Genomic DNA, 26,367 nt, shown 5'->3' on the forward strand with positions numbered 1-26,367 from the left:
CCTAGATATTCTGAAAAGAGGTAACAAGAGAAGAGGTGATTAAATCAGTTATTTCTCTCTCCGTGCCTTTAAAAGAGTAAAAAAAGTTTCAACTTCATCTCTTATTAAAAAAAGAAAAAGAAAAAAAAAAAAACCCTCTCCAAACAAAAAACAAACCAAACCAGAAACAGCAGGACATGAGAATTACTAAAGAATTCTGCAGTGTCCCAGCTCAGATCTGCCACAGGAAGAAAATGAAGGATTATTTTAATCAGAGTTCTACTTACCACCATGTCCAGTAACAAACTGCAATAAAAGGAGAGCTGAGAAAGTCATCCTCATCAGCAGACATATTGCATTAAATAAAATTTGCTCTTGGATTCTTGCTCTGTAAAAGCCCACAGGAGCAGATGGCTCTGCTGCCCCTGGAGGGAACTGGCAAGGCTAATCCACGACCAGGCACTGCTGAAGCACCACAAACGTAGATGCCAATACATCCAAAATACTGAAGGACTGACATTCTTAATATTGCTTTCGAAATGGTAAATGGACAGAGAGACACCTCAAGATTACACTGCCTGGCAAAGGGCAGACTGAACACAGAGAGCTCTTTCTGGGACTCTTTTTCCTTGTAATGACCATGGGAAAGACACTAAAGAGAGGGGGAAGGGAAGGGAAGGGAAGGGAAGGGAAGGGAAGGGAAGGGAAGGGAAGGGAAGGGAAGGGAAGGGAAGGGAAGGGAAGGGAAGGGAAGGGAAGGGAAGGGAAGGGAAGGGAAGGGAAGGGAAGGGAAGGGAAGGGAAGGGAAGGGAAGGGAAGGGAAGGGAAGGGAAGGGAAGGGAAGGGAAGGGAAGGGAAGGGAAGGGAAGGGAAGGGAAGGGAAGGGAAGGGAAGGGAAGGGAAGGGAAGGGAAGGGAAGGGAAGGGAAGGGAAGGGAAGGGAAGGGAAGGGAAGGGAAGGGGAAAAAGAGAGATAGATCAGGCCCTACCCTCTATTTGTATGCCCAGGTACAGTTTAACTGACTTGTGTTCTGCGTGCCCTTTATCAAACTGATAAGGTTTGTTTCCCCCATGGCCTGCAGCACTTGCTTTTGCTTGTGGGTTGTAGACTACAGATCTTATCTCTCTTTACCTGCAAACTTACTGTTTCATGGTCTAAAAAATAAAAACAAAACGGTGAGGGGATAAACGAGATTCTAGACTTTAAAGAAGCATGCTGCAAATTAGAAAGTAAGGCAGGCAAAAGTTAGCATCCATCCAAAACCTCAAAGCAAAAACAGTTGCTTAAAAAAAAAAAAAAAAAAAAAAAAAAAAAGGCGCTGAAATAACACTAAAATAAAATCCCATCAGAATTTCACCTATTTGAAATTCACCAATTTCACCAATTTCATTTTACAACTAGAGAAAAAAATTTGGGGAACAAAAGGTCTTTTTCAATTTTCCTTTTCCCTGCCACTTGCATTCAGACGTCCCTAACTGCTGAGGCATTTCAGAACAACACCACGATTCCCAAGAGAGATCCTATAAACTGCGCCGCGTGCGAGAGGTCATTTTGCACGCTCCATCCCTTCACCCTTCGGTCCGCCACGACACAAAAGTGACGCTTTAGTGACCGGGCTCAGACAGCAGCCCTGCTGCTCTGCCGCATCCACGGACGGTGGATGCCCGATGTGCCATTCCCTGTGCCCGGGATGCGGAGCTGCGCTCCGGCGGCAGCCGCAGCCTCCCGCAGGACTGCAGCACGGAGCAGCTCTGCCCTGGGGGCTTCTGGAGCGCCAGCAAACACACCTGAGATCCTGGCACGTATCGCCTCTCCTCCCTGCGCAGGTGGCTGCGTGTCCAAAAGGTGTCACAAAAAATCGCTCCGGTGGGTCGCCAGCAAATCTCAGACGCACGGAGGCAAAGTCCTAAAACGGCTGCTTAAACTACAAATCACCCCGCTGTGACTCCGCTTCCAGCAGAGTCAGCATTAATCAGCAGTCTCGGGCACTTTCCTCAGCCATGAGGTACGGCAGACTCATTTTAAATGTGACATGGATACGTGCTCCTTTGTACTCCCAAACTGCAGGAAATACGGCAATTGCGGTTCAAGCAATTTACCACTGTCTCTAACACTGGGATTAAAAATAAAACTCTTCAAAATGACCATCTTTAATTATCTTCTCAAAATACGTTTCTTAGTCTTATCTTAATGAAAGATGCTGAAATCAGGAATGACCAAACCAGTCCATTCCTGGTTCCACTGCAGGATTTATCTTCCACAGTCCAAACACCAGCGTAAACCCCAAACTAGACCTGGCAGAACCTTCCTGATGGAGCCATCATCGTAAAACTAAATGGAAAGCAATTTAGCTTTCATTTGGAAATGCATCGTTTTTCAGATAATGAATTAAATTAAATTTGATGGAGTCTCGAAATAAAGCGGAAAGGGGAAATGCACTCTGGAAGGGAACCTTGCGCACTCCAGCTGCAAGGAGAACAACCTTGCAGGAAAAGCTCCTGAAAGGACTCTGCTTGCTGTGAGCTCAGCACCAATTGTTCTGTTCCAGCAGTTTTAGGTCCAGCTCCTATCTGATGTATTGACAGCTGATGCAAATGTAACCTGACTGAACAGGCTTTAACCTGAGCGTGTATCTTATAGCCTGATTAAATCTGGTTTCTCGGGAAGAGTAAAAATCCAGTTTTGTCTTTCTTTTCGGAATGAAAACAGTGGAATAAAATATGAAAATACTTTCAGGTATTTTCTGTGCTGCAGTTTCAACCAGCAGTAGGTTGTTTTGGGGTTTTTTTACGCAGCATCTTTCTTCAGCTGGTAAGCATCTCATATTGATGGGCAGTTCAAAACAATGTACAAGTCTTGTCTTATTTTTCTTCTTTAGCTTGGACCAAGATTATACATAAAAAATAATCAAATGGTGCACAGCATTTGCAACAACCCCTAATAAAGCATAATTTGCATTTTAGGGGCTTCAATGGACCATCAAATAGCACTGCAGTGATATTAATTCTTGTCTGTGTTTGTGATAATGTGTTTCACTTTAGCAGATCTAGTCTTAACACTGGATGGATAATAGTGGATAAATAGACAAGCACACTGGAACCGAAATGGAAATGTCTTTTCTGCATCATTTTTGATACAAATGTCTGGTTTCCAACTGGCACCAGCTGCACCCATCTGCATCAAACCTAAGATAAGGAGAAAAGAGCTGTCAAATGCATCATGCTTTCCTTCAGCTCCTCTTCCAATCTACATTTTTCAGCAGAAGCAACCGAGCTGAAATCTCAATAATCCTGCTGTCTGTAGCATTAAGAAACCAAAGAAAAAATTCATCATCTCAATCCTATGCCAGTGGAGAAGAACAAAGCCAACTAAAATTTTGGGCAAAGGAACAGTCTGACTTACACACAGGCTCCATAGGCTAAAAACTCCTATCTTTGGGTGGACTTGATCAAGAGGCATTGAATAGCAGCATTGAGATGGCAGACTTTTTCACTATGGAGATAAAACAGTATTCTGTGACATTTTCCTGTCAGAGGATCAAACTGAAAGTGCATTTGATTGAGGGAAAAAAAAAAATCTTGTAATTGATATGGATTAGTGACTTTAAGAAAAAACGTAATTCTTTGAACCCAACCAGCAATGTACATAAATAAATTAGAAAGTCTAAAACATATAAAAGAAAAATAGCAGTAGCAGAAAAAAAAAAATTCAAAGAATGACTATTCTGGATTAGCAGTTTGGGAGGAGAACTTTGGTTAGGGCCAGGTCTGAACTGTTGCCAAACTTCAGACATCCCCACCTTTAGTAGGCAGGAGCAGCTCAGGCCATTGGGTTTGAGGTCCTAGAGGAGATGTGCAGATCCAAGCTATGAGTAACAACCCTTCCAACTCCAAACATCCTCTAGACTGCATCTACCCAAGAGTCACAGCCTCAGCAGGCAAATGGACTTTTGGGTCTAGAGCTGGGTCACTGACCTTGGCTCTCTGAGGCAGGTTCATCATGGTGTCTGGTTTGAAGTCGTTCTTGTTCTTCCTGCAGAGCACAGCGGTGATGATGATGATGATGACGGTGACCACGGCGATGGGAGCCAGCACAGCTGCAATGATCCACAGGTTGTTTGGGGGGTTCTTCACCACAGCTGCAGAAAAAGGCAAACCAACACTTTTAAGCTTCACTGGGCAAGGTTCCTGTTGCTTCCAGCCTTCAGTTGCCTCTGTGTAGAAATTAGTATAAGAGCACTGTAAGTAACTCAGCTTTCTAACAAGGGAATACAAATGTATTGCTTTACCAGGAAAAAAAAAGGGGGGGATCAGCAACACTGTTGAATTCACAAATCCCTGAGCTCTTTTCTCTTAGTTTCATGTTACCTTGGTTATATGTAAAAGCAGACATCCACTCCAAAGTCAAGATAGATGCCATATAAGATATCACTTCAACGGCTCATTTACACAACAAACAAACAAATAAAAGGTGCAAGGAATGCATCCTTAACTATTTTTCAAACACAAACTCAGCTTAGAGCAAAGTAGCAAAGCACCTGTGTGAAAAGAACATGGTCCATACATGTCCAAAGTCCATACATGGTGTCAAAGACCAACTGGCTCAGCAGGAGCAAACTGGCAGAGTTTTTTAAAAAACAATGAAACTAGCTAGAATAGTTATTATCAATATCAATAAGGCAACAGGAAGATTCTTCTCTTGTGCTCTAGAAATAATTCATCATAGTTAAGGTCAAAAAAAATTCATAATTTCTGAAGGAGTGGAAATAATGAGGCTGGGAAGAGCTACTTGCAGCTATATTAATGATGGCACCAGGAAAAGGGTACATTTTGGAAATGCAGTGATGCAAAAACATTTTAGACTCCATTTCATCAGAATAATCTCTCTTAGTATGAATCTTCAACTTGTTGACACATGGGACGTCCTCCTGTGGCACATTCCCAGTTCTCTCATTTCATTCCGTTTCTTTCTGGAAAAACAGTCAGACAACCTCCTTATAATGCTGAGCTTTGCTGCAGCGAAATACTTGGTGGACTTTCCCATGATATCCCTGTTTATTTTGCTGTGGCACTGGTTGCTGGTGTGGGCAGGCCATTGTGAGAACACCAGCACAAAGCAGCCGTCCCCATTTCCTGGGGGACCAGCGCTTTCAAATGTCATTGAGCTTATGAGCTGTCAGAGGCACTTAGCATCTCTCAGGATAAGACTTCCAATGCAAACCAGCTCGTTCTGCAGCAGTTATTAGGAACTTTTCGGTTCTCCAGCTGAAAGCCTGGCTGGAGCCTCAGCCTGGATTTTTTTGGTAGATCTGCAATTTTTTGCAAAACCAATGAAGTTTCTGGGTGATGTAGCAACAGCACCATTTGGCTCAGAGCTTGAGCACAAGACTGCAAAAAGGCCACGTTGGAGACTTTCAGGGTTCACTTTTCAACAGACTCACAGAATTCTTAATTATTGACTTTGACATTTACTTTGGGGATAAAAGGGCTGTGGGGAAGGAAACAGAATCTGAATTTTAACAAAAAACGAAAACTTTCATTATAGACTGCTGCTGTGGAAGCAGCAAACAAGGGTTGAAAAATTACATTTATTTCTCCTAAGGGATGGAGAGGAAATTATGACCTTATGGCTAATAGGACAGACATTTAGGAGTCCTAATTTACATCTTTAATTCAGTTACCAGACTCCAGTGTGACCTAAAGTCAACCCATGTTTCATTCAACTCACTAAGACTTCAGTGGAATTTGAAGCAAGCCTTTCATTCTGTTGTAACTCAGTCTCTGGCTCATAACACAGGAACATCCATTTTTTGTGTTGTTATTCCTCTGTCTCACCTAACCCAGCTATGAGCTCCCGAGGGTATGAGTCTTTTCTTACAGTATTTTGGGACAGAACTTTTCATTCTGCTAGAACAGAAATTATAATGAGCAAAAATGAAATCCACACAAAGTATCTTCTGTGGCAAAACAAAGACAGACTACGAATAACTGTGTTCAAAAGGAAAGAAACTGGGATTTTTCCCATAATAAAGTATAAAGATGGAATTACCTCCTGCATTTCAAGTACTTTACCTTCAGAATCTCAGTTACCTCAGGTCACAATTTCAATTTCTGTATATTCTCTTTTCACAGTGATCTATGCATACATGGCTGGTATGAAAATCAACAGATGAATAAGGCTGCCTTATCAGACCATGGAAATACAAAGTCAGATGATGAGCAGTAGATTCCAAAATTGCCTAAATACTTGCATAAATATAAATCACATCACTGCACAAAGAGCTAGGAAACTGCTATATCTATATCTTCTTTACTTAAAAAATACATTAAAGAAATATTCTCATGGAAAATAAAATTACTTAGAATTTAAATGCTGGAATTTATGGAATGGAGATGCCCAGGTTCAACTGAGCATCAGTTGCAGGCCGTGATCAAATCAAGCATCAGATACAGTACGTGGTTCATTCTCTGGAAATAGTATCGTATTTCAGTCTTCTTACTCAATCCTATGTTTATGGATGACATATAAATTACTCATTACAGTGGTCTCTTTTTTTCCTGTCACCATTTCATGTAATTATTTCAGTATCACCACTCCTCCAGGCAGATATAATTGCACCAGGGATGCCCATTTTATGTGCTGTTTCAGCAGTAAGGAGATCCAGTGCAGAAGTCCACTACATAATTTTGATTCCTTCTAAAGAAATACTTCAGCGAAGTGGACAAATCCAGTTAGCAAAAAGCATGGATTTGTACACTGAGCTGTTAACTGTGTGAAAAAACACTCCAAGCTTCTCCACAGGTTTATGACTATGGGCCAAGTGTATAGAAAAATCTAAAAAAAAAACCCATTTAAAGAAACCTGTGTCCACAATCACTCCGTAACTGATGAAGGTCTTAAAAGAGAAATTTAAAAACACTTTACTTTTCAAGAATGCATTGTTTTTGGCCACGTTGTTCTGAATGATATTATCCTATCTTGAATCTGAAAGCTGCCCATATGCACAAGTAGCTCTTTTCAACTGAACTTCTCTGGTTTGTGTCTAGACAATATCTTTAACAACCATGTCGTTTTCTTGGTGAAAACTATTATTAAAAATATTATAATCTCTCTGAGATGGAAAGAATCTACACTATTTTGATCAAGTCTAAAATAAAGGACATCTTAATAGCCACCACATCTTACTTTTTTTAACCAAATTATATGAATGGCGACTTTGTCCCAGTCATCATTACTCTGTGGTGTCATGGTTTTGTCAGCATCAGAATTAATTCTGACTTTCCACAGTGCTCAGTTCATGGAATAAAACAACAATTAAGTATGGAATTTTTCAAAGGACTCTTACGATCAGCTTGAACTTGGATGACATAGCCCAACGTCAAGGCCATCCTCTGGGAGTCAACCGTACTCAAAATTTTGGCAGCTGCAGTGCCCAGCAAAGGCTTCCCGTTGTATAAGGTGTAATATGTCAGTTCAGCTGGCTCCTTGGGTCCTGGAATACGTTGAATTTTTACCATCTTTAAGGGAAATAAATGAATAAATAAATAAATAAGGAGAGAAAGAGAAATAATCCGTGTTCATGTTATGCCACTGCAAAACTTGCCAGGAGCTATTTGGAGGCCGTGCCCACAGGAACTCGTTCAAGACCTCCTACAAGCATAAGCACCATGCAAATATTTTCATAGGATCAGAGCTTCTCCCCTTCAGAGCCCAGGCTATTAAATCAGTCAGTCAGAGAATTGACTAAAATTTTTCTTAAAAAAACATTTTAACATAATTGTAAGGTAAAAGCCCACACTAAGAAAAGCATGCAGTAAAGAGAAAAAGATCAAATTTTTTGACATTACAGTCCTCCGTAGAGGGGGAATTCTTATAATTTGTTCTAATACTGAAAATTCTACTGGTACATTGCAGATAAAAAACAGCCTCACATTTCCTTTCTATACTCATTACTTTTTTGTCCCAGGTTTTTAACAAAAGGATCATGCTTTTCCCATTTTATTCTGCAGAACACTGGCAGAATTTTTTCCATTGTACCTCTACCTTTCCTGAGAGTGGAGAAAGTGTCAAACATTTCAAATGATGAGAAGAAAAAGGAGTTTTGTGATTCCTCTCCATTCTGTTATGGACTAAACTTTTACAAAAGTTCACGCTTTTGGCAAGTAAAATGTGTTCCTTCTTTTAAATTTTTTCAGCGGAACAATACGAAGAATTGTGTGGGCAGATGGGAGATGTAATACCTTGGGCTTATACCTTAAAACAAACAATTTGTGAAAAACATCATTTAATTTTTTTAAATAACTAATTTTTGAAGATTGAAGAAGAAATCTTTTAACTGCCCATAGCATCAGTTGGCTCAATTGGTGAGAAAACAAAATATCACCAGTTCAAAATACTGAATGTGAAATGTTGTAAATAAGAGATAAATGATTAATAAATTACTCAGGTCTGAAGTCTCCACTTCATAACATGATGTGGAGCCACATGATTTGATGACTAACCCTGTATAAATAAAGGCTGCTTCTTACATTATTTTTTCCAACAAAAAAGAAAAAAAAGAAGAAGTTCTAGCTTTGAGTTACCTAGGAAACTTTCATCATGGAGAAAAAACTTGGAACTCTTCCATATGCTGAATACGCTAAAATATGTGCTTTGTACCAACCCTCATAGCAACCAGAGAGAAAATATTTATGAACACTGATTAACTAATGATGATTTCTGGAGGATGACAGGCATGCCAACACGGCTGGCTGCAGAAAAAGGCACGGTTAGCAATGCCAGGCGTTCTGCCCTCGCTGCTTTGATATCCACAAGAAGCACAGGAAATTTCAGCCTAGAAATCTAGTTAGACAGGTCTTTTACAGGAACCGAAGCAGGACACAAACAGGCAAAGCACTTCTTTTAACACAGGTCCATTGAGCACCTGCACAGTGTAGCTGCCCACGGTGGTGGCACGTCTGAATCGCCTCCCCTGCTGGTGGGACATCATGAACAGCGGGGCCAAGCGCTGCTCCATCAGTCTGGCAAAGCTCTGGTTGTTCAGCCCCAGCAAAGCAATATCCACCCCTTGGATGACTGTGGGAATGGACAAAAAACACATGTCAGCACTTCCTGCACGGACAGGTAAAGTAACACGTGGTCTGTGGGATAGTTTGGGACAGGCAGGTGCAGACTAACTTGAAAGAAAAATACCTGGACATTGTTATCCCCTCTCCATAATTCCCTGTGGGGATTTAACACACTTCTGTTTCAATCCCTACACTGCTCATCTCAGATAATATCAATGATGTTTCAGAGAGCAAAAATCTCAAAATACCATTTCTAGGCCTTCAGTTTACCAAAATGGCTCAGGGGAGCATCTACTCTACGATCTTCGATGTAAAAATTAGGTTCAAACCTATTTGAGAGCTGCTGGGTTTATGCCTATTGCCAGATGTTCCTGTCAACCTGTTCCTATCCTAAGGATTTGAACTCTGAAGTTTGGATTTTGTACAGTCTCAAGCAAAATATCCTGTTTGAGAGCACTGAAGCCCAAATAAGTATTTCTGAACTATAAATGAAGGCATCTGAAGTATAAAGGATTGCAAGATCTAAAAGACACTGGGGTCCACAGTCAAAAAAAAAAGTGATATGACATGCTGATTCAATTCATACATATGTATGGATTTTCCATATTATTTCAAAAAAGTCTCCTGGGACCACCAGGATCTTTTTGAAACAAGAGTTTCCATTGTAATATCAACAATAATCCATCACAGCAAGTGCACAGGGGCAAGAAATGGAGTACCAGGTTCACAGTGTCCATACTGGGAGGAGATGTACCACTCCCTTCAGAGGATCATAATCTCTGCATAATCTTATGTTTTATTTCAAGTTTATGAAAAGATGGAGCTGATACCAAGTCTATTTCATGTCACGGCCCTTTGCTCTTGCTCTGCTGAGCATTAAACAATTCCAGGTACAGACACAACAACTAGAAGGGCTTTGGTATCACATTAAAGGTGTCTGAGGTACAGGGTCTCTTTCTTGCCTAGTTATCATTTCTGAAGTCAAAACGATTGTGCATGAGAATGTGGCACCTGTGAAATTATTTGATAAAAGAAGTATTTTGAAGCCTGAGACCTTCAAGTGAAAGATGCAAAAATCCCTGCACCCATATAGTCAGCAAATCACAACAAAGTTCCTTGGTGTAATACCTTCACCTTTGCTCCTGGGTTATGTCTACATGTCTCTTTTGATTTCAGATTCAAATCCATGTCCCAGGGTATTTAAAAAAAAAAAAAAAAAAAAAAAAGCCTATTTGCATCTCAAACCTCTTGGAAGATAATGCTGCTCTCAGAATTGTTCCAACCAAAGGGCTATAAATTCTGAGGTGGGTGTTGGTTGCTGGAGATGTCACTGTTCAAGGTGATCAATCCCTTATGTCCCAGAGTGACTGTAAGTATATTTGCCCAGGTGAAGGCAGGTTCAGTGAGCAGCCACTTATTTCTGTGGTAAAATACTGTGTTCATATAAATGAGTACTAAAAAATTATTACCTGGAGTGCCCAGAGGAAGGAAGGACATTAGAAAGTACCTGTTATCACCCAGTAGTCTCTAGTTGATTCCGAGACATCAAGGTTTGGATACTCCAAAGCTTTAAAAATAGAAGATTAAAATTATGTCATAATATTCCAACATCCTACACAGTATGCATCCCAAAACTGGCTACCCTGAAAGCAATAAATAAAATTGAACTATGGCCCAAGAAGAGATCTAGAGCATAATTTTCAGGGTTACAATTTCTCTTCTGTCTGAAAAAGAACACTAAGTGGAAACAGGAGAAGCACTGCCACACCAAATAGAACATATATCTCCTGTTGCCAAAATCCTGGCTGGGACAGAGTCTGGGAGGAAGCCCAGGAATGCCCAGAACCAAGAAGGATAGGTAATAGGTGTCGTATTAATCTCTGGTGCTTTCTCCCCTGCAGAAAACCAGATGAGAAACCATGATGATTCTGTGACTAATCCTTATATAGCCCAGACCATAGTTTTAGACTAAAGTAATATGAAAATATACCAGGATCAGACTCCACGTGGATTGCAAATGAGACTAAGAAAGCTGTGAGCCCACCTTGGAGTGTACTGCTCACTCACTGTGCACTGTCTATGGCATTACTACATGTGTCTGCATCTGTGAGAAACTGATATTTGCTGTTGTGATGCCTTTTGTTAGCTCCTCCATCTCCAAAGTGCACTAGGCTGTAAAACTCAATGTGCTACCAATTCATTACACAGCCCAGCGTTTGTTCAATAGATTAATGCTGGGAACTTAATTCAGAAATATCCATGCTCTGCGCGTTGATAGGCTGCTACGGAGTCACCTTGATTTTTAAAGCCCAAAGTGGCTCAGAATAGTAAACATTGTGAAGGATTTGATTATGCACAGTAGCTGCTTTTGAGGAGGATTTCACAGCGTGCCCTGAGCTGTGCATTTCCACGACAGACTGCAAAGGCTCTGGAGGAGCCACTGGAGCCTACTGAGAAATAACATGCTCGCAGAACAACCTCAATATTTGCTTGATAAACTGAGACAACTACACTGCCACATGAATAAGCATCAAACACTCTTCAAAGGAAACATTTTCCAGACACGCTGTCAGTCTGGAGCCATAAACACTGTGCGTGCATTAAGTTCATGAGTTTGCAGTACAGCTGCTGCACTGGGAATAAAACCAAGAGCTCCAAAATGAAATATAAGCCATTAGTTGGTAAAGAAACACTAGCTAAAGACTTTATCAGGTGTGTTCATCATGTGTGGGGATCAGCAGAGAACTGCAGTACCACACAAGACTTGCTGTGTGACAAATGGCTTGCACAGCTCCTGCATATACCAAGCATATGCCTGTACTGCCTTTGTGAGGAGCACCACAATCCTCTTCCTATGCAATACGCCTATTTTGGAGGCTGAACACTTGAACTGAACAGAGACAGCATCAAAACTTCCTCCAGCTTTCTCCTTGTGCTCCTGGATGGCCCATGAAGACATGCCCTGAACACAGGGCATCCACCAGCCTTCAAGAAGGAGCCTGTCTGATGAGGAATGGGTCCATGACCACACCTTTTATCAACAGCCTCTCTCTCTGCCTCCCCTTCCTGTGGAAAGACTTTATGAAAACACAAGCTCACCCTGATATGTGTCTCTTACCCTGAGATGGAAAATCTGATTCAAAAGTGCACCAACACCACGCAAGAACTTACAGGGCAGCATCACCTATCTGTTTCCAAATACCATCATTTGATAGGTAACACCTCAAGAACAACACAGAAACCTCCTTACCCAAGAATTTGCACAGTCACCTAAGCTAGCAGTGATTCCTGACTGCCTCACAGCAGAGAAGCCACTTACCCCACAGAAAGCTCACCGTGCAAGTCACTGAGGAAGGATTGCACCATGTAATTTCTCTGCTGTTGGGCTGCTTGCTAACAAAATGGACTGACAAAAAAAGGGTGATTCGTGTTTCCCTCAGTGCTCACTTTCCAGCAGTCTGTTTCTGCACTGAGGTACCCAGCATGTCCCTGCCTCTTGTCACTTCCAGCAAACACAGAACCCCAGTCTGCAGTGAGCTTAATTTCACACATCACAATAACAAGCAGATTAAACAGAAATCCCATAATCAAGTGTCTTGGCCCTTTAATCATTTTAAAGAAATTAGCACGCAGAGTCAGTGAGCACATATACCACACAGGCTGCCCACACAATTGTCTCCAGCTCTCTGTACCTCAGAGCCTCCACAGCAACTGGAATGCAAAGAAAGCTATTGATGCCAAAGTGCTCAGACCACGTGTAAACTGAGGATGCAGTTCAGCAAATACACCCACAACTTTTTAAAACAGAAGCACAGATGGAGCTCAGCCCACTACCCAAACAAACAGCCTGATCCCAGCCCAGCTCCTGGAGCAACCACTGGGGCTGATGATCCCAGTGAAGCAAAGGACTGTGCTGAAGCTAAAGTTCATTCAGTGCTGTGCTAAGTGTTCCTGAAATGAAGACTTTGGGAACTTCTGTGCTTTGCTTTTCACAAAATTACAATTTCATTTTGTTTGAAACCTGGCACATGAATTTTTTTTTCATTAATGACAGAGTATATATGTTATTCCTTAGTTTTTTGCCAGTGTTGCTAGCAGCCAAAATAAACACTGAACCCAGGAAAAAAAATAATCATCTAATTTCCATCCCCCCTCCTTCTTTTTTTTTTTTTTTTTTTTTTTTTTTTTTTTTTTTTTTTTTTTTTTTTAACAAGATACAGTTTAAAAAGTAGCCAGAAAAACTACCTACAATCCCTGAGCTTGACAACAAAGCCAAATTCTGGTGCTGGTTAATCTTGATGCTGGGAAGCACATACTTACATTCAGCAATGGTGAGAGGTGGGTAGGTGAGGTAGAAACCCACCAGCTCAGCTGACAGCTGATTGAGAAGGTTGCTGGAAATAGTGCCATTTAGAGTTGTGCTTTGATTTTTCACTACGTAAAACAGAGTGACAGCTTGGGAGACATTGGAGGTGTTCAAAATCTGAAACAAAGGCAAAAAATGTGTTGCTGTTGTTCAGCTCATTAAAAAAAAAAAAAAAATCAATAAACCACAAACCAACAGAAACCACCTCCCTAAAAAAACCAACTAAAACCAAACCAAACCAAGAAAACAAAAGAAATCCCACCAAGGCAGTGCAAAGAAACTGGGGAAATGTTGCCCTGAAGAATGGATTAGCTCCATCTCATTCAACTTTACTTTACTTTCACTTACTAAAGTGTGATACTTTAATCCTTGCTTTAGCACTTGCAGGGTTCCTGGAGGACAGTAGCAGGCAGAAAAGGTGTAGTCAGGACTGAAAATGCTTTTCCCTGTTTTTGCCAGAAATGTCGCATGAGGGAGAGGATGCTTATCAGAAAAAATCATCCAGTGTTTGATACAGGTTAATTGTCCTGTTTATCTTGCTCTCTTTACTGCCTTCCTACTGTTGTTTTCTAGACCTACACATTCTCCTTATGAAATTAAGGGATATCATGTCTTTCTGTTCCTAACATCAGTGAATGCCTGCTCTCCTCCCCACTCTAGCTCAGTGCCAGTCTCTTCCTGAGCCCAAATTTGGTTACTACATTTTGAGGACCAATTCTATTCAGCAAGTACTGGATGAGATTCTCAAACACCAGGAACAAACCTCACGTGTTTTCTTGGAAAACTTATCCCCAAGGGGAAAAGGGATGGGGTTGTTTGGCTATTGATAGGTAGGCCCAACAGCATCCATGAATGTCATTTAAATACTTCATTTTTATGGTTTGGACCACCAAGTTAAAAGAAAAACCACGGTATTAAAAAAAAAAAAAAAAACATGAGAAGAGCCCAAGGTCAGACCAAAAGTCTGCCTAGCCAATGTCCACTTACAAATGGCTGGAGCAGAAGGCTGGAGAATTAGCACAGGATGAGGAATAAATGGCTTTCAACAGTGTTGGATTATCCCACAGCTATGTCAGAGCCCTAAATCATATGCCTGGGTTTAAAAAGCGTTGATAACTTTTTATGTTGTATCTTTGGCCAAAAGTTTTTTGTAATTTCTGAGTTTTTTTCTCCAGTTATATCTGGACATCTTTATCACACAGTTTAGGAAAGGATACTTCTTTTTTCTTATTTAAATTTGAGCAGTTCTGTTATGGGAAACCCCAAGTGACCTCTTCTGATTCACTAGTGCACTCATGGCTGGAGAGCCATGGCCAATTTCATTTCTCCTTGCATGGAAGACACTTCATGCCTTTTACCCACCTTCCCTCTACTCTCCGAGGGCAGCAATGCCTTTTCTGGACTGGCTCTGTCTGCTCCAGAACTGTTCCCCAGTTTTCAATTAATCTAAAGCCCTCATGCAGTGTTTTGTTGCACAGATTTAGTCTTTTGCATGATACTGGAAAAATTTATCATGAAGATCACGCCCTTGAGCCTCTAACTTCCCAGCTTATATGTTGCCTCCAGGACCTCCATCCTATTTCTCATTAAATTGGCAATGCCTACAAGAGCAGCCACTACCTTCTTCTAGGGCCCTTTCCAAAATTGCTTAGGTGCTTTGTGAGATCTGCCAATTCCACCACAAGCAAATTAGGCACCATGAAGTTCCCCTCAATGCCACAGGGCCAGCTATTGGAAAGCTTGACAATCAACTTTACCTACTGTGGTAGTCCCTCTCTTGCCCCGTGCTTTGCTGCCTGAGCTCCTCCAGTTTGAACACAAGCTCACAAAAAACAGCAGCAAAGTAACTCAGCAGAGTGCTGACGGCAGATTTTGTCCTTCTGAGGAGCACAATCCATACACAGAGTTTTATCATAAATCAGAAACCTATTTTAACATCGCCCAGAAGATCATTTCTTTAGTCCTGAAGTATGGCATAGAGCAAAAGAATGTTGGCCCACTGTTCATATAAAGGTATGTAAAAATCAGGCCCTTTGTGGTGAATTTGTACCTGTGAGCATGAAACTGAAATGCATACCAAGAGAAAGAAATCTATTCCATTATTTCAGATCTTAAAAACAACCGTGCCTAGCACCATCTTTATACCTGAACAGCTTCACTGAAAGCAGCTAATGTGTCAGAATAGCATGCTCAGTAAAAAACATAAATTTGGAAGACTGTTTTTATACTCAGAATTTCATTTATATGACTGAACTGCAAACAGAAAAACTCCAATTCATGAAAAGCAACAGCCTTCTATAAATCATGCATTTATAAGTTTTCCTGCAATGCATAAAACAATCTTATTTCAGATGAAAACATAAACTTCCTTCCATGGTGGCTAGCAAAAGCACTGTGTTGGAATAAAAACATATACATGGCAAAGAATAACCAGGAGGGTTTGGCAACAGGCCCTGGCCAAGCATCCAACACTGTACCTGAACAGTTAAGTTGTTGCTGGTGTTTAGGACCTTTCTTTCAGCATCCTGAAATGCTCTCTGGAGCCGCTGTTCCATGGTCTGAACAAATTTACACGACTGAATGTTGTCTGTTTGACCCACAAACTGCAGCTCTGGAAAAAGGAAGGCATTAGCACGTGGACAAAGTATTCTCAGTTGCAGCACCAAGAACAAAACAATCAATTTACACATTAAGCAGGTGAAAATAATGCCGCTTCAGGAACTGCACTAAATTAGCCTTAATTAAGACAAAATGTAAGAATTAAATTGCATTATTAGAGCTGGTGCTCTCCACAAACAAATGGAGATTGCTTCTGCAATGATATATAAGATGGTAGGGCTTGTTCACTGTGCACAGACTTGCTCAGAGCCATGCAGTAAGTGAAGCCATTCTAAAAAGACAAGTTATGATCTTAAATCTTGCAGGTCATTTGGTCCTGCAAAATATGCTCAATCATAACACTGATTCTCATTCTGTTTTACTTTCACTCTAGGAAAAATGTACTGAATTTTAACTGCCATAAGAATGTGTATACAAACATTGTAAGCACACATGCAGAAAAATGTTTCTTATCATTTAATATGTTGTTTCAGGGCACTCTATCCTCTCCTAACTCATAGTGGCCTGCAATTACTCTGCACTGATGCTTGCTGCCACCTCCCCTTGATGCCTTTTTGGGATTACCTAAAAACAGAGGGCAGACAAAATTAAGAGAATAAAAAGCAGTTCCATTTATTGAAGGGCCTTCAGGTACATTTCAGGCAGACAAAGCCCATCCAAGGGCTACACCCCAAAAAATGGTCGATGGGTCAGGGGTTCTTACACTTTTGTAAGTTTGGTCCATTTGCATATCAGGAGTTAATCTTCCAATTACAGCTTCAGGTAATGAAGTCATTTACTCCAAGTCTGCTATCCCCCAGCCCAATTTTGTTGATATTTCTTGGGGCCTGAGGCAGTGAGGTGTCCTTGATTCCCAGGCCTGGAGGGGAATTGTGTCTGACCAAAATGGGAGAACAGCAGCTGACGCTCTATATGGAGTTTGGAGTTACGCACTAAAGTGTTGCAGGGTCACAAATACATGAAAAATATAAGAGCTAAAAACCTAAGGCACCACCCTCACAGCAGCACCCACGGCCCTGGCAGCAGAGGGAAGGGGAAGGGGAAGGGGAAAGGGAAGGGGAAAGGGAAGGGGAAAGGGAAGGGGAAAGGGAAGGGGAAAGGGAAGGGGAAAGGGAAGGGGAAAGGGAAGGGGAAAGGGAAGGGGAAGGGGAAGGGGAAAGGGAAGGGGAAAGGGAAGGGGAAGGGGAAGTGGAAGGGGAAGGGGGAAAGGGAGAAGGGGAAGGGGAAGGGGAAGGGGAAGGGAAAGGGAAGGGGAACGGGAAGAGAAAGGGAAGGGGAAGGGGAAAGGGGAAAGGGGAAAGGGGAAAGGGGAAAGGGGAAAGGGAAGGGGAAAGGGGAAAGGGGAAAGGGGAAAGGGGAAAGGGGAAAGGGGAAAGGGGAAAGGGGAAAGGGGAAAGGGGAAGAGGAAGGGGAAGGGAAAAGGGGAAGGGAAAAGGGGAAGGGAAAAGGGGAAGGGAAAAGGGGAAGGGAAAAGGGGAAGGGAAAAGGGGAAGAGGAAGGAGAAGGGGAAGGGGAAGGGCCACCCCAGGCAGGCCAGCCGTCGCTCACCCGTCTTCAGCTGGAAGTGGTAGGCGGGCAGGGGCTGCCAGGGCAGGGCCAGGGCCAGCACCGCCTGCAGATGGGGCACGTGCTGCCTCATGTCCGCCGTGGCGTTGCCAACGCCGTAGGCCAGCAGCTTCTCGGCGACGGCAGCCGGCGTGAACACCAGCCTGCCCCTCGTCACGTAGTAACCCACCGTCAGGTTACTCGACTGCTCCAGGATTTCCACCTAAAACACACAGGGGAAGCGTGGGGTTTTATTATTTTGCTCGCAGTTCAGCCGCTGACGGGGTTCCTCACCCTGAATGTGCGTCCCTTGCAGGGTTTTTATGCTGTAAACCCTGTGGGATTGGGCAGTGACACATCAGGCACGCCATGAGCAGAACTGCTCAGAGAGTTCTAGGCTCAGCTTGAGAAATTAATTTTGAAGAATTAAGGACTTTAGTTAAACTAGATATTGCTGAGGTAGACTTCCCTTTGCTAACTGGATGTTGTTGAGGTAAACTTCCCTTTGTTAACAGAAGCTGGATTTAAGGAACTGATAAATCAGGAGGCTTGTCAACTTAATCAATAGACTCCAAGAATACAATGTGATCATAAATCAGATAATCTTGAGAAAACAGGATCCAGGTGTCACCAACACTAAAAGGTTAAAAAGTCAAAGTGAGGAAGACCCATCTTACTTCATCATTTTGAGACCCCACCCCATAAGAAGGACCACCGACCCATTTCAAAGAACAAACTACGCATGCTTAATTGCTTTTTGGCTAATTACCATACGAAGTGAGGAATGGGATGGACCAGAGTTATGAATATGCATTTGTGTTTTGGGTATTCAATACTCCTGTCCATAAAAAGACCCTGCGATCATCTGTAAATTGTGGTGTATATTTGGGAGCTATCCCCCACGCTGCCCGGCGTCGTGATAAACACACACTTTGTAACTTCAAACTGTTAGAGAGTCTTTGTCCGTCATAGTTGGATATCGGTATTAGACCAATATCCATATTTTTTTAATAAATCAAGCTCATGCAGCGTGGGCTCCTCATTGAAGGACTGCAGAACTGCTACCACAGCTGCAAACCTCCAGGTTAGGTTGAGCTTTTATTGGGGAATTAATTCGTGTTTCATAGAAATATATTGTATCAAATTATTCTACTTCCACAAAAATAAAAGTGATGGTTAAACTACAAGCCGCTTCCAGGAATAGGGGAGCCACCCATCTGCAACACAAAGGAAGATGTCCCCACCAGGAGATAAGTCCTCTCTGGAGATGAGATTGTCAACGACCCAGTAATCAACACCTGATCAGAATATTATCTACATCAGCCTGGGTGGGCATGCGAATGCCAGGTTCCCATAAATGCAATCAGAAACCTCAGCCCTGCCCAGAAAACCAGTCATCAGACCAGCAAACAAAGAGAAAAGAAATATGAATGTGAAACACCAATGGAATGGACAATGAAATGAGGCAATCTCTCCTCTGGCAAGAAGAACTGTATAAAAGTTGGCCCTGCAAAGGCAGGCTGTGTCAATGGGAGGGATGTGGCACACTGCCGGATCTGAGGTTCACCCAGCTCCATGCTGTCCATTGATTGTGGCTTTTTCCAAAAATTCCTATTTCGCAATATTTTCCAATAAAATGGCATATTGATGAAATTGGACTGATCATTTATTACATGGGCCTTCATTCATGCACAGATACTGGGACATTTTACATACGCATGGAATAACACAGGGAGCTTCCAGCCCCTACTCCATGCCTGAAGCTCATACTTGACTTTATGCAGGTTTCTGTCATTGCAGGTTTGCAGACAGACTTTTCAAAGACCAAAGTTTCCAATCTTTGCTTGGGCTGTCTCTTATCTCCCGTTCTCCTGTACTGTCCCAGATGGTTAATTTTATGAGTGGACCCATATGAGTGGAAATAACAAACCACAGGAATGGACACACTGTGACTCAAAACATGAGCTGAGCTTTACCTTAAAAAGCTGTATTTTCCAAAAAGTTTTATCCCTGGAACTGGTCCTCCTCACTAAATTTTAGCTTGTTTCTTCTCTTAGAAGAAGGCAACTCCTCTTAAGTTTGCAAAAAGGTAGAGGACCAAACCTGGCAGTTTTTATTGCTGCTGCCAAGGAGCAATAAATAAAGCACAATTCCCAAACCAAGTATGACACCCTCCACACTTGCAGCAATAAAGCATGAGGACTGAAGTCGATTTGATGACCTCTGTTTTGAGAAAAATTACATTTTTCCTTCGGAGATGCTTGGTGAGTGTGACTCCTAACAGCTTTGGACCCACACAAACCCCAGTCTCAGCGCACAGGAAGCTGTGTTCCAAGGAGAAGAGCCCTGGCAGCCCACCCGAGCCTGCTCTCACACACAGCAGCGCAGAGGTTCGTGCAATTTAGCTGCAAAGTGATGAACACATCACCTCACTTTTTTTCTTTTTTTTTTTTTTTCCAATAAAACATGCTTCCTCCCTGCTCGGTGTCTTGTCCCTGGGAAATTGCACCTGTCAGGTACTGGGTTTTCAAAGCAGGGAGAGGACTGACAGCAGTGACATCCCATTTACCAGCCGTGCTCTTGCCATTGTTCCAGGCTGAGCACAGCAGCACACGGCTGCCCCTGAGCAGAAGTCACTCATGAGCTGCAGGGGGAAGAGGAAACTGCTGTCAGTAGTCATTTCCCAGAGCACACGAAAAAGAAGTTTGCATTTCTCTCTTCTTCTTCATCAAATCAGCCTCTAAAACCTTTGGAGTATTCCTTATATTTTTAGAGACCAGAGCGGGTGCCGCCTCTGCCTGCCCTGCATAGGAAAATCTCAGTGCTCTCCTCCAAGAGGTTTCCTGCATCCAGAGACACCACTGGAGCTGCAGCCAGTGGTGGTTCTTCGGTGGGAGAGCTGTTTTGGTGAAGTCGTGCATGGAAAGCCAAGCTTACCTGAGCACTGACGTTCTGGTTGAAAGCTTGTCTCAGCACTTGGTTGAGGCCTCTTCTCACACTCTCCCTGAAGGCATTGCTGATCATCATCCTTCTTGTGTTCAGGAACAGAACTGTGGAGCAACAAAAGCCACAGGGTGGTTTGAGATATCACCGTGCTCCTATTCGCTTTCCTTAATTGTTTTACATTGGACTGGCTGTGCAGGGATCATCAGAGCAGCTTGGATTAGCAGCAGCTCCAAAGAAAAGAACTGCAGGGGCTCGGCAGCTCCTGAGCTCCCTGTTCATCCCATGGCAATAGCCCATTGTTTTCATGTTTCCAGAGCAAGGTCTAACAAATGCAATTTCTTTAGCAGCAACAAGAAGTCTTTGCCATGCTGCCTCTCCATGGAGGCCTCTCACTGCCTGAGGACAGACTGGCACAGCATTCCCAGGGGACTGAGCCAGAGCTGCACAGGCAGGCTTCACATCTTCATGGCCATAGTTACATAAAAGAAATCTGCTGCTCCACTGTTACAATTATTTTCTATTAAGGAAGCATCTGCATTGCTTTCTTTAATAAACCTATCACTATCTACTTCTTTTTCTCTTATAATTTGCAGAAAGTTTTAGAGCTGTGCCTGAGTGCTTTCAACTGTACACAAGCTACTTCTATCTTTAGAAATAGCTGTTGTACTCTTCACACTACTGATAGGGATATTTAGCAGCTAACAAGCACACATTAGGTCCAAAAGCTGCTTATTTCACTGTAGCCTGTATCACGAAAGGTGACAAAGTCTTTTCTGTAGTAGTAGTCTGTAGTCTTTCCTATTCTTGCTAAGGTATCCAAAACACACACAGCTTCTGGCACTGTGCTGCCACAAGGAGTCCATGAGAAGCCTGGCCAAGATACCTCTCCAGGCCCCTTTAGTTAGAGCTCTTACAGCTAAGGAGAAGCTGTCTGTGAAAAAACAGCCAGAGCCAGAAGTAGCACTGTTCACATAGAAAAAACCTCAAAATCCTCCCATTTTGAAGTGTGCAGCTCTAAATGCTAAAAATAATTTTCAAATGGACCTGTTATGATAGAGTTAGGTGTTCATATTAGAACAGGATTCGGTTTTTGTGCATAAACAGGGCTGAGGACCAAAGCAGGTTACTGCACTGTCCTCTTCAGCAACAGACTCCTTACTGCAAAGCAGGCACCAAGCCATCCTGGCTTATAGAGCTGTCTCTCCACACAGATGGTCCTGCAGTGGCTCCTGAACACCACAGCGCCTGATCTCACCACCTCATTTGACACTCTCGTGTTGAAACCCAAGCCACGAGTAAGGACAATGCCATTTCCATCCAACAGCCCTGCTCGTATCCACCTGGCTGGTCTGCGCAGCACACCCATCGCTGCTGCCCCACGCTCCCTGACACTGGGGTGTGCCTCTCACCCCTCACTAGCTGCCCCTGGCGGGCACAGGAGAGCCCTTTGGCAAAGCCCGTGGCTGCACGTACCTGTTTTCACCATCATGTTGGCAGAGAGCCGGCAATCCAGGGAGGGAGCTGCCGTCATGTTAGCGAAAGCGGCTGCTGCCGTGGTGTCGGGAGGAGCAGGGGTGGGTTCCACGGCAGGAGGGGGCAGCCTAGTTGTTTTCGCTGATGCTGTAATAGATGTCAAAGCTGCTGTCATTGTCAGTGGGTATGGGGTTGGCGTTTGGGTGATGTCTGAGCTCGGGAGCTTCTGGGTGCCAGTTACTGTTGTCTCTATCTGCCTTGGTACATGGGCTGTGGGTGCGAGTGCGGAAGCTGTGGCCGTGCTGCTCTTGGGGGTTGTGAGCAGAGCTGGCATGTCCAGAGGTGAGGCAGTCATGTTTCCCGTTGCAAAAGGAAAATCTGCCTGTGTTCCTACCGGGCTTAGGTCCGATGTCAGTTTTGTGGCAGTGTTATTGTTTGTTAGTGTCAGTATCGGTGTGCTTAGAGCCATCACAGATGGCAAAGGTGTGTGTTCAGTGCCTAGAGAAAAGAAGGAAGAAGCTGGCACTGGTGAAGCTGGAGATGGTTTTCTTGTTAGTGGTTTTGCTTCTGAAGTTTCTACTGTAGGTATTGCACCAGAAGATACTCCAGATAACACTGTAAGAACAGAATGGGTAAAGTTGGTTGTTGACAAAAAAGGAGACTCTATCTGTGTTGGTGATGCATGGACAGAAGTTATGATGACTTGACTGCAGACCACTGGTGGTAGGGGTTTGCAATGGGCTCCCCTCGGTAGCTTTATTAGGTATGTTACCGGGAGCTAGCCTATGACTTGTAGCACTTGTGTCCCACTCCTCCTCACTGAATGTGGCTGGATATTTATCAGCCATAACCAAATAACTAGGGCACTCCAACTGATTGTCCGCAAGTTCTGGAAACCTGCCAGAACCAGTATCCTCTGAGATAAAACTATTCAAGAGATTTGAGCCAGAAAGCTTGGTTACAGAGAAGGGGGACTGGGCTGGCAGCATGCTGAGGGTGGTGACACTGCTTTTGTTTGGGGCTGAAGTAGTCAAGCTGTTAGTGAGCTGAAAAGCCAACACTGGTGCTGTGCCTAATGTTTTGGTCAGTAATCTTTCCAGCATCACTTGTTTGGGATTCTGGAGAGCTAGATTCTAGAGGGAGAACACTTGCAACATTAACAGGAGGCACATATAAATGAAGAGGTGCTTCCTCGTGTATACTGATAGGAACATCTCCAACACAGAAGAAATCAGCAAAGTTTTCAGCCGTGTTTCCATGCTTTTTTTTGCAGAGAGTCATGCATTGTCAGTGTAGTAGCAATGGATGAATACTGAACAGGATTGTTTTCAGTGCAAATGCAAATCCATCAAATTCTGGAAAAGTTATTCTTTTCAGCAAAAGGTAAGTTGAAATGTTTTGACTATAGGATGTATATGTATAGCTTGCTAAAGGGGTGGAGAAGAGTGGCAGCTCATGGGTATTAATTTTGTTTTGCAGACGTGACACTACCAAGTATGGTGCGTGGTACTCATCTCCCAATGGAAAAGTACTTGGAGCAACTTCCCTTATTCTGTTTGGATTGAAGCTTTTACCGAAGGAATACTAATACCAGCTGCAGACAGCACTGCTTTATTGGTCCACGCAAAAGCCGAAGCTACAACTTCAGGAAGGCTGACAGGATCTAAATTGCTTTCAGAGTCTGCATTCAAAATCCTGGAAGAGCCAGAACTGTGGCTGTCCATCACTGCTGTCATGGAAACAAGTGATGGCAGCGTACCCCACACTGGAGGCATGACAGAGGCGAGTGGCTTTTTATCAACTGAATGCAAAGTCTGACCAGAGGTTAAATGATTTAAAGCTCTTGGAGATGAATATTCTGTGTGTGGAGTCACAAGAGTGGGTACTCTCATCCTTCTGTTTTCATTTACAGTTACATCTGAACTCTCCGAATCGCCAAGTGGAAGATGTGCAGTCACAAAAACAGTAGTGGCAGAAGTATTTGTGGTAGCAGGCACAGGTTTTGAAAGTGGAAATAATTAATGGCACTGCAGCTAGATCAAGAGTCACCATGGCCATCTTCAAAACAGTGTCTAGTACCCTTGATCCTAGGAGGAGTGTACAGGTCTGGATATCTGGAGAAACTCTGGAAAGCTGAGTTCCATAATGCATAACATTATTGAAGTTCACGGACGTCTTTGCTGTCACTCCTCTTGTGCAAGGCTGTTGAGCTGTCCTTGCCACAGGAAAGCCACCAGGATTTGGGAGAGCAGGGCAGAAGCAACTGGGAGTCTCATGCTGTTTGCCTGCTAGGTTCCATCCATCAGGCTTCTGCAAAAGTCTGATTCTGAGACAGCAGTGGGAGGGATTTGCAGCCTGTCATGGTTGGCTGCTGCTGCCCTGGGACTGGCTGTGCATGCTGCCCCAGTAAACACCTCGTTTGTCTCAGTTAGCAAGGGAGACCTTGGGCTTGTTGGAGAGGAGTGTGTTGCATTTCTAAAGAGAAAATCTGTTTTGCTTCTGAATCCTCATACTGGCAGCACTGCACTGCGAGCGTGCTTTGCATGTGGAATAAGTGATGGATATTGGCAGTGAAAGGGAGGGCGTGCTCTGTGTGGAGCTGGAGACCTCAGCCACCTCTTGGGGGCTGATGACATGAAAGGTGCAGGGTTGGAGCCTGTAGTGCAGTTAGTCAGTGCTGTGAAAGACTGAGGGTGACTCATTGGCAGCATTGCCTGTGGAGTACCCACGGCATGGAAGACTGATGTAGGAACCTCTGCTTTATCCTGAAAAACTGATGATGACAGAAGAGTGATACCACTCATTCTGTCAGTCAGTGCTGCCCTAAATGGCTTCAGTAGAAGAGACATTATCCATACTCTCATTAAGGAACCATGACAAACTTTTGGAAGTTCCTGTCAGGGGAGACTGATGCATTTTTGACCGAGGAGGGTCAGAGTATACAAATGGCAAAGAGGTCCTTTCCAAAGGAAACCCTTTTCCCACTAACCCTGTGAAATGCACTGTTGCTGATCCAATGAAAAGCATGGCCCCCCTAAACAAGTGGGACCCCTTCAACAAGTTGGTTGATTCACCACACTGGAATGCACCATGCTTAGAGCACTATTCCTGCTTTCACTAACCTGTGAGCTAGCTGAATCTGTGCTGAAGAAACCTTCAGGATCTGCAGACAAAGGCACTTGGATGGGCAGTACAGCTCGTTTAGAAAATTAATGGCATGAGGTGACTGAATTACCAATGAGGAGAATGATGGTGATGGAACAGCAGCAAGCATGTCTGATCCTGGATGTGCTTTCTTTTTGAAATGGAGGGTGTTTCTAATGGCACTGGCTGGGATGGCACAGCTGTACTCGAATGTGTCACTGGTGGTGTGGAGGACGGTGTGGCAAACATACCAAGCTGAGGCAAACCTGTTAGAGCAGCTGTGTCATCTGCATCTTGAGACGACGGCCTGAGTGGCGACTCGGCTGAGACCTCGGCGGGCTCCTGGGGTGCACTGTTTCCACTGCCTTGATAGAGGGAGGGTGACAGATGCAGCTGATCCAAAGTCCTGCTGCGTGCGCCAGTCAGCGTCGTTTTTATCATCTGAAGCAAGTCTGCGTTCTCCAAAGTCTGTCCCAGAGAAATATCAGCTACTGAGGGAGGCCTTAGTTTCTGTGGAAGGCCGTGTTGGTGACAGTATAGATCTCCAGTTAGGAAAGGATCCTGTAGAAGGAGCATCATTGATATGCTGTTGCCTGATACCTGTAAAATAATAAGTAAAATGAGTATATTCTTCCCAAAAATGAAGAGTTGTTATCTTGTTGCTACAAATCACAAGGCAAAATGCATTTAGTTTGGTAATACAAGTGATTTTTTTTGTTGGTTTTTGAGTGCATAAAATTCAGAGAAAGTTTACCAAAAAAAAATCCCAAACGTGAAAACCCAGTGAAAGGTTCAACACAACAGATTTTAAAGCCTTCAACTCGTTTCATCTGACAGAAGAATGAGGAAAGCTGCCTAGACCATGCTAGTCCAAAATCCAACTTTTACCAGGCATGTCTCAACATACCAAAAGACACATTCTTAAGCCTGGGACAAATCCTGGTTATCACGAGTCACCCTGTGTCAAAATATCGTGTGAGAAGATGGGTTTAGAAGCAGTGCAGAAAGAGTATGGGTTTTGACAAGCAAGCTTCACTTGCCTTGGCATGCAGTCTGACATGGGAATAGAGTCAGCACTGGCTGCGTTCCTGTAGGATGCATCTGGAGGTGCTCCTCCTGCCAGCTCTAATAATGCCTGCAATTACAGGCATAAAGGAATAAAATAAAACAGGGAGGAACAAGAGGAGAGGGGGGCAAGATCCAAAACAAATCAGGACATTAAACTCT

The 26,367-nt window shown here is 43.3% G+C and overlaps 1 protein-coding gene across 2 annotated transcripts in view; it reads right to left on the reverse strand.

The window, feature by feature from the left end:
- The window catches only part of KIAA1549L (KIAA1549 like), a 68,601-nt gene extending 42,865 nt beyond the window's left edge, over positions 1-25,736 (reverse strand). Inside the window, exons 1-10 of one of the 2 annotated variants that reach the window (XM_066320482.1) lie at positions 25,407-25,736; positions 21,997-22,143; positions 20,515-20,627; positions 17,581-17,800; positions 15,891-16,024; positions 13,368-13,530; positions 10,555-10,614; positions 8,903-9,054; positions 7,325-7,496; positions 3,954-4,117 (exon numbers count right to left, since the gene is read on the reverse strand). In XM_066320482.1, the coding sequence (XP_066176579.1) occupies positions 3,954-4,117; positions 7,325-7,496; positions 8,903-9,054; positions 10,555-10,614; positions 13,368-13,530; positions 15,891-16,024; positions 17,581-17,800; positions 20,515-20,627; positions 21,997-22,143; positions 25,407-25,719 (1,638 nt within the window). In that variant the 5' untranslated portion in view covers positions 25,720-25,736. Of the gene's footprint in view, positions 1-3,953; positions 4,118-7,324; positions 7,497-8,902; positions 9,055-10,554; positions 10,615-13,367; positions 13,531-15,890; positions 16,025-17,580; positions 17,801-20,514; positions 20,628-21,996; positions 22,547-25,406 lie in introns of those variants that run through there. The other variant, XM_066320481.1, reaches the window with a different exon arrangement.
- Positions 25,737-26,367: the final 631 nt, after the last annotated feature.

Source organism: Sylvia atricapilla, chromosome 6 (genome assembly GCF_009819655.1).
Source record: "Sylvia atricapilla isolate bSylAtr1 chromosome 6, bSylAtr1.pri, whole genome shotgun sequence".
In the NCBI taxonomy this organism is placed as follows: Eukaryota; Metazoa; Chordata; class Aves; order Passeriformes; family Sylviidae; genus Sylvia; species Sylvia atricapilla.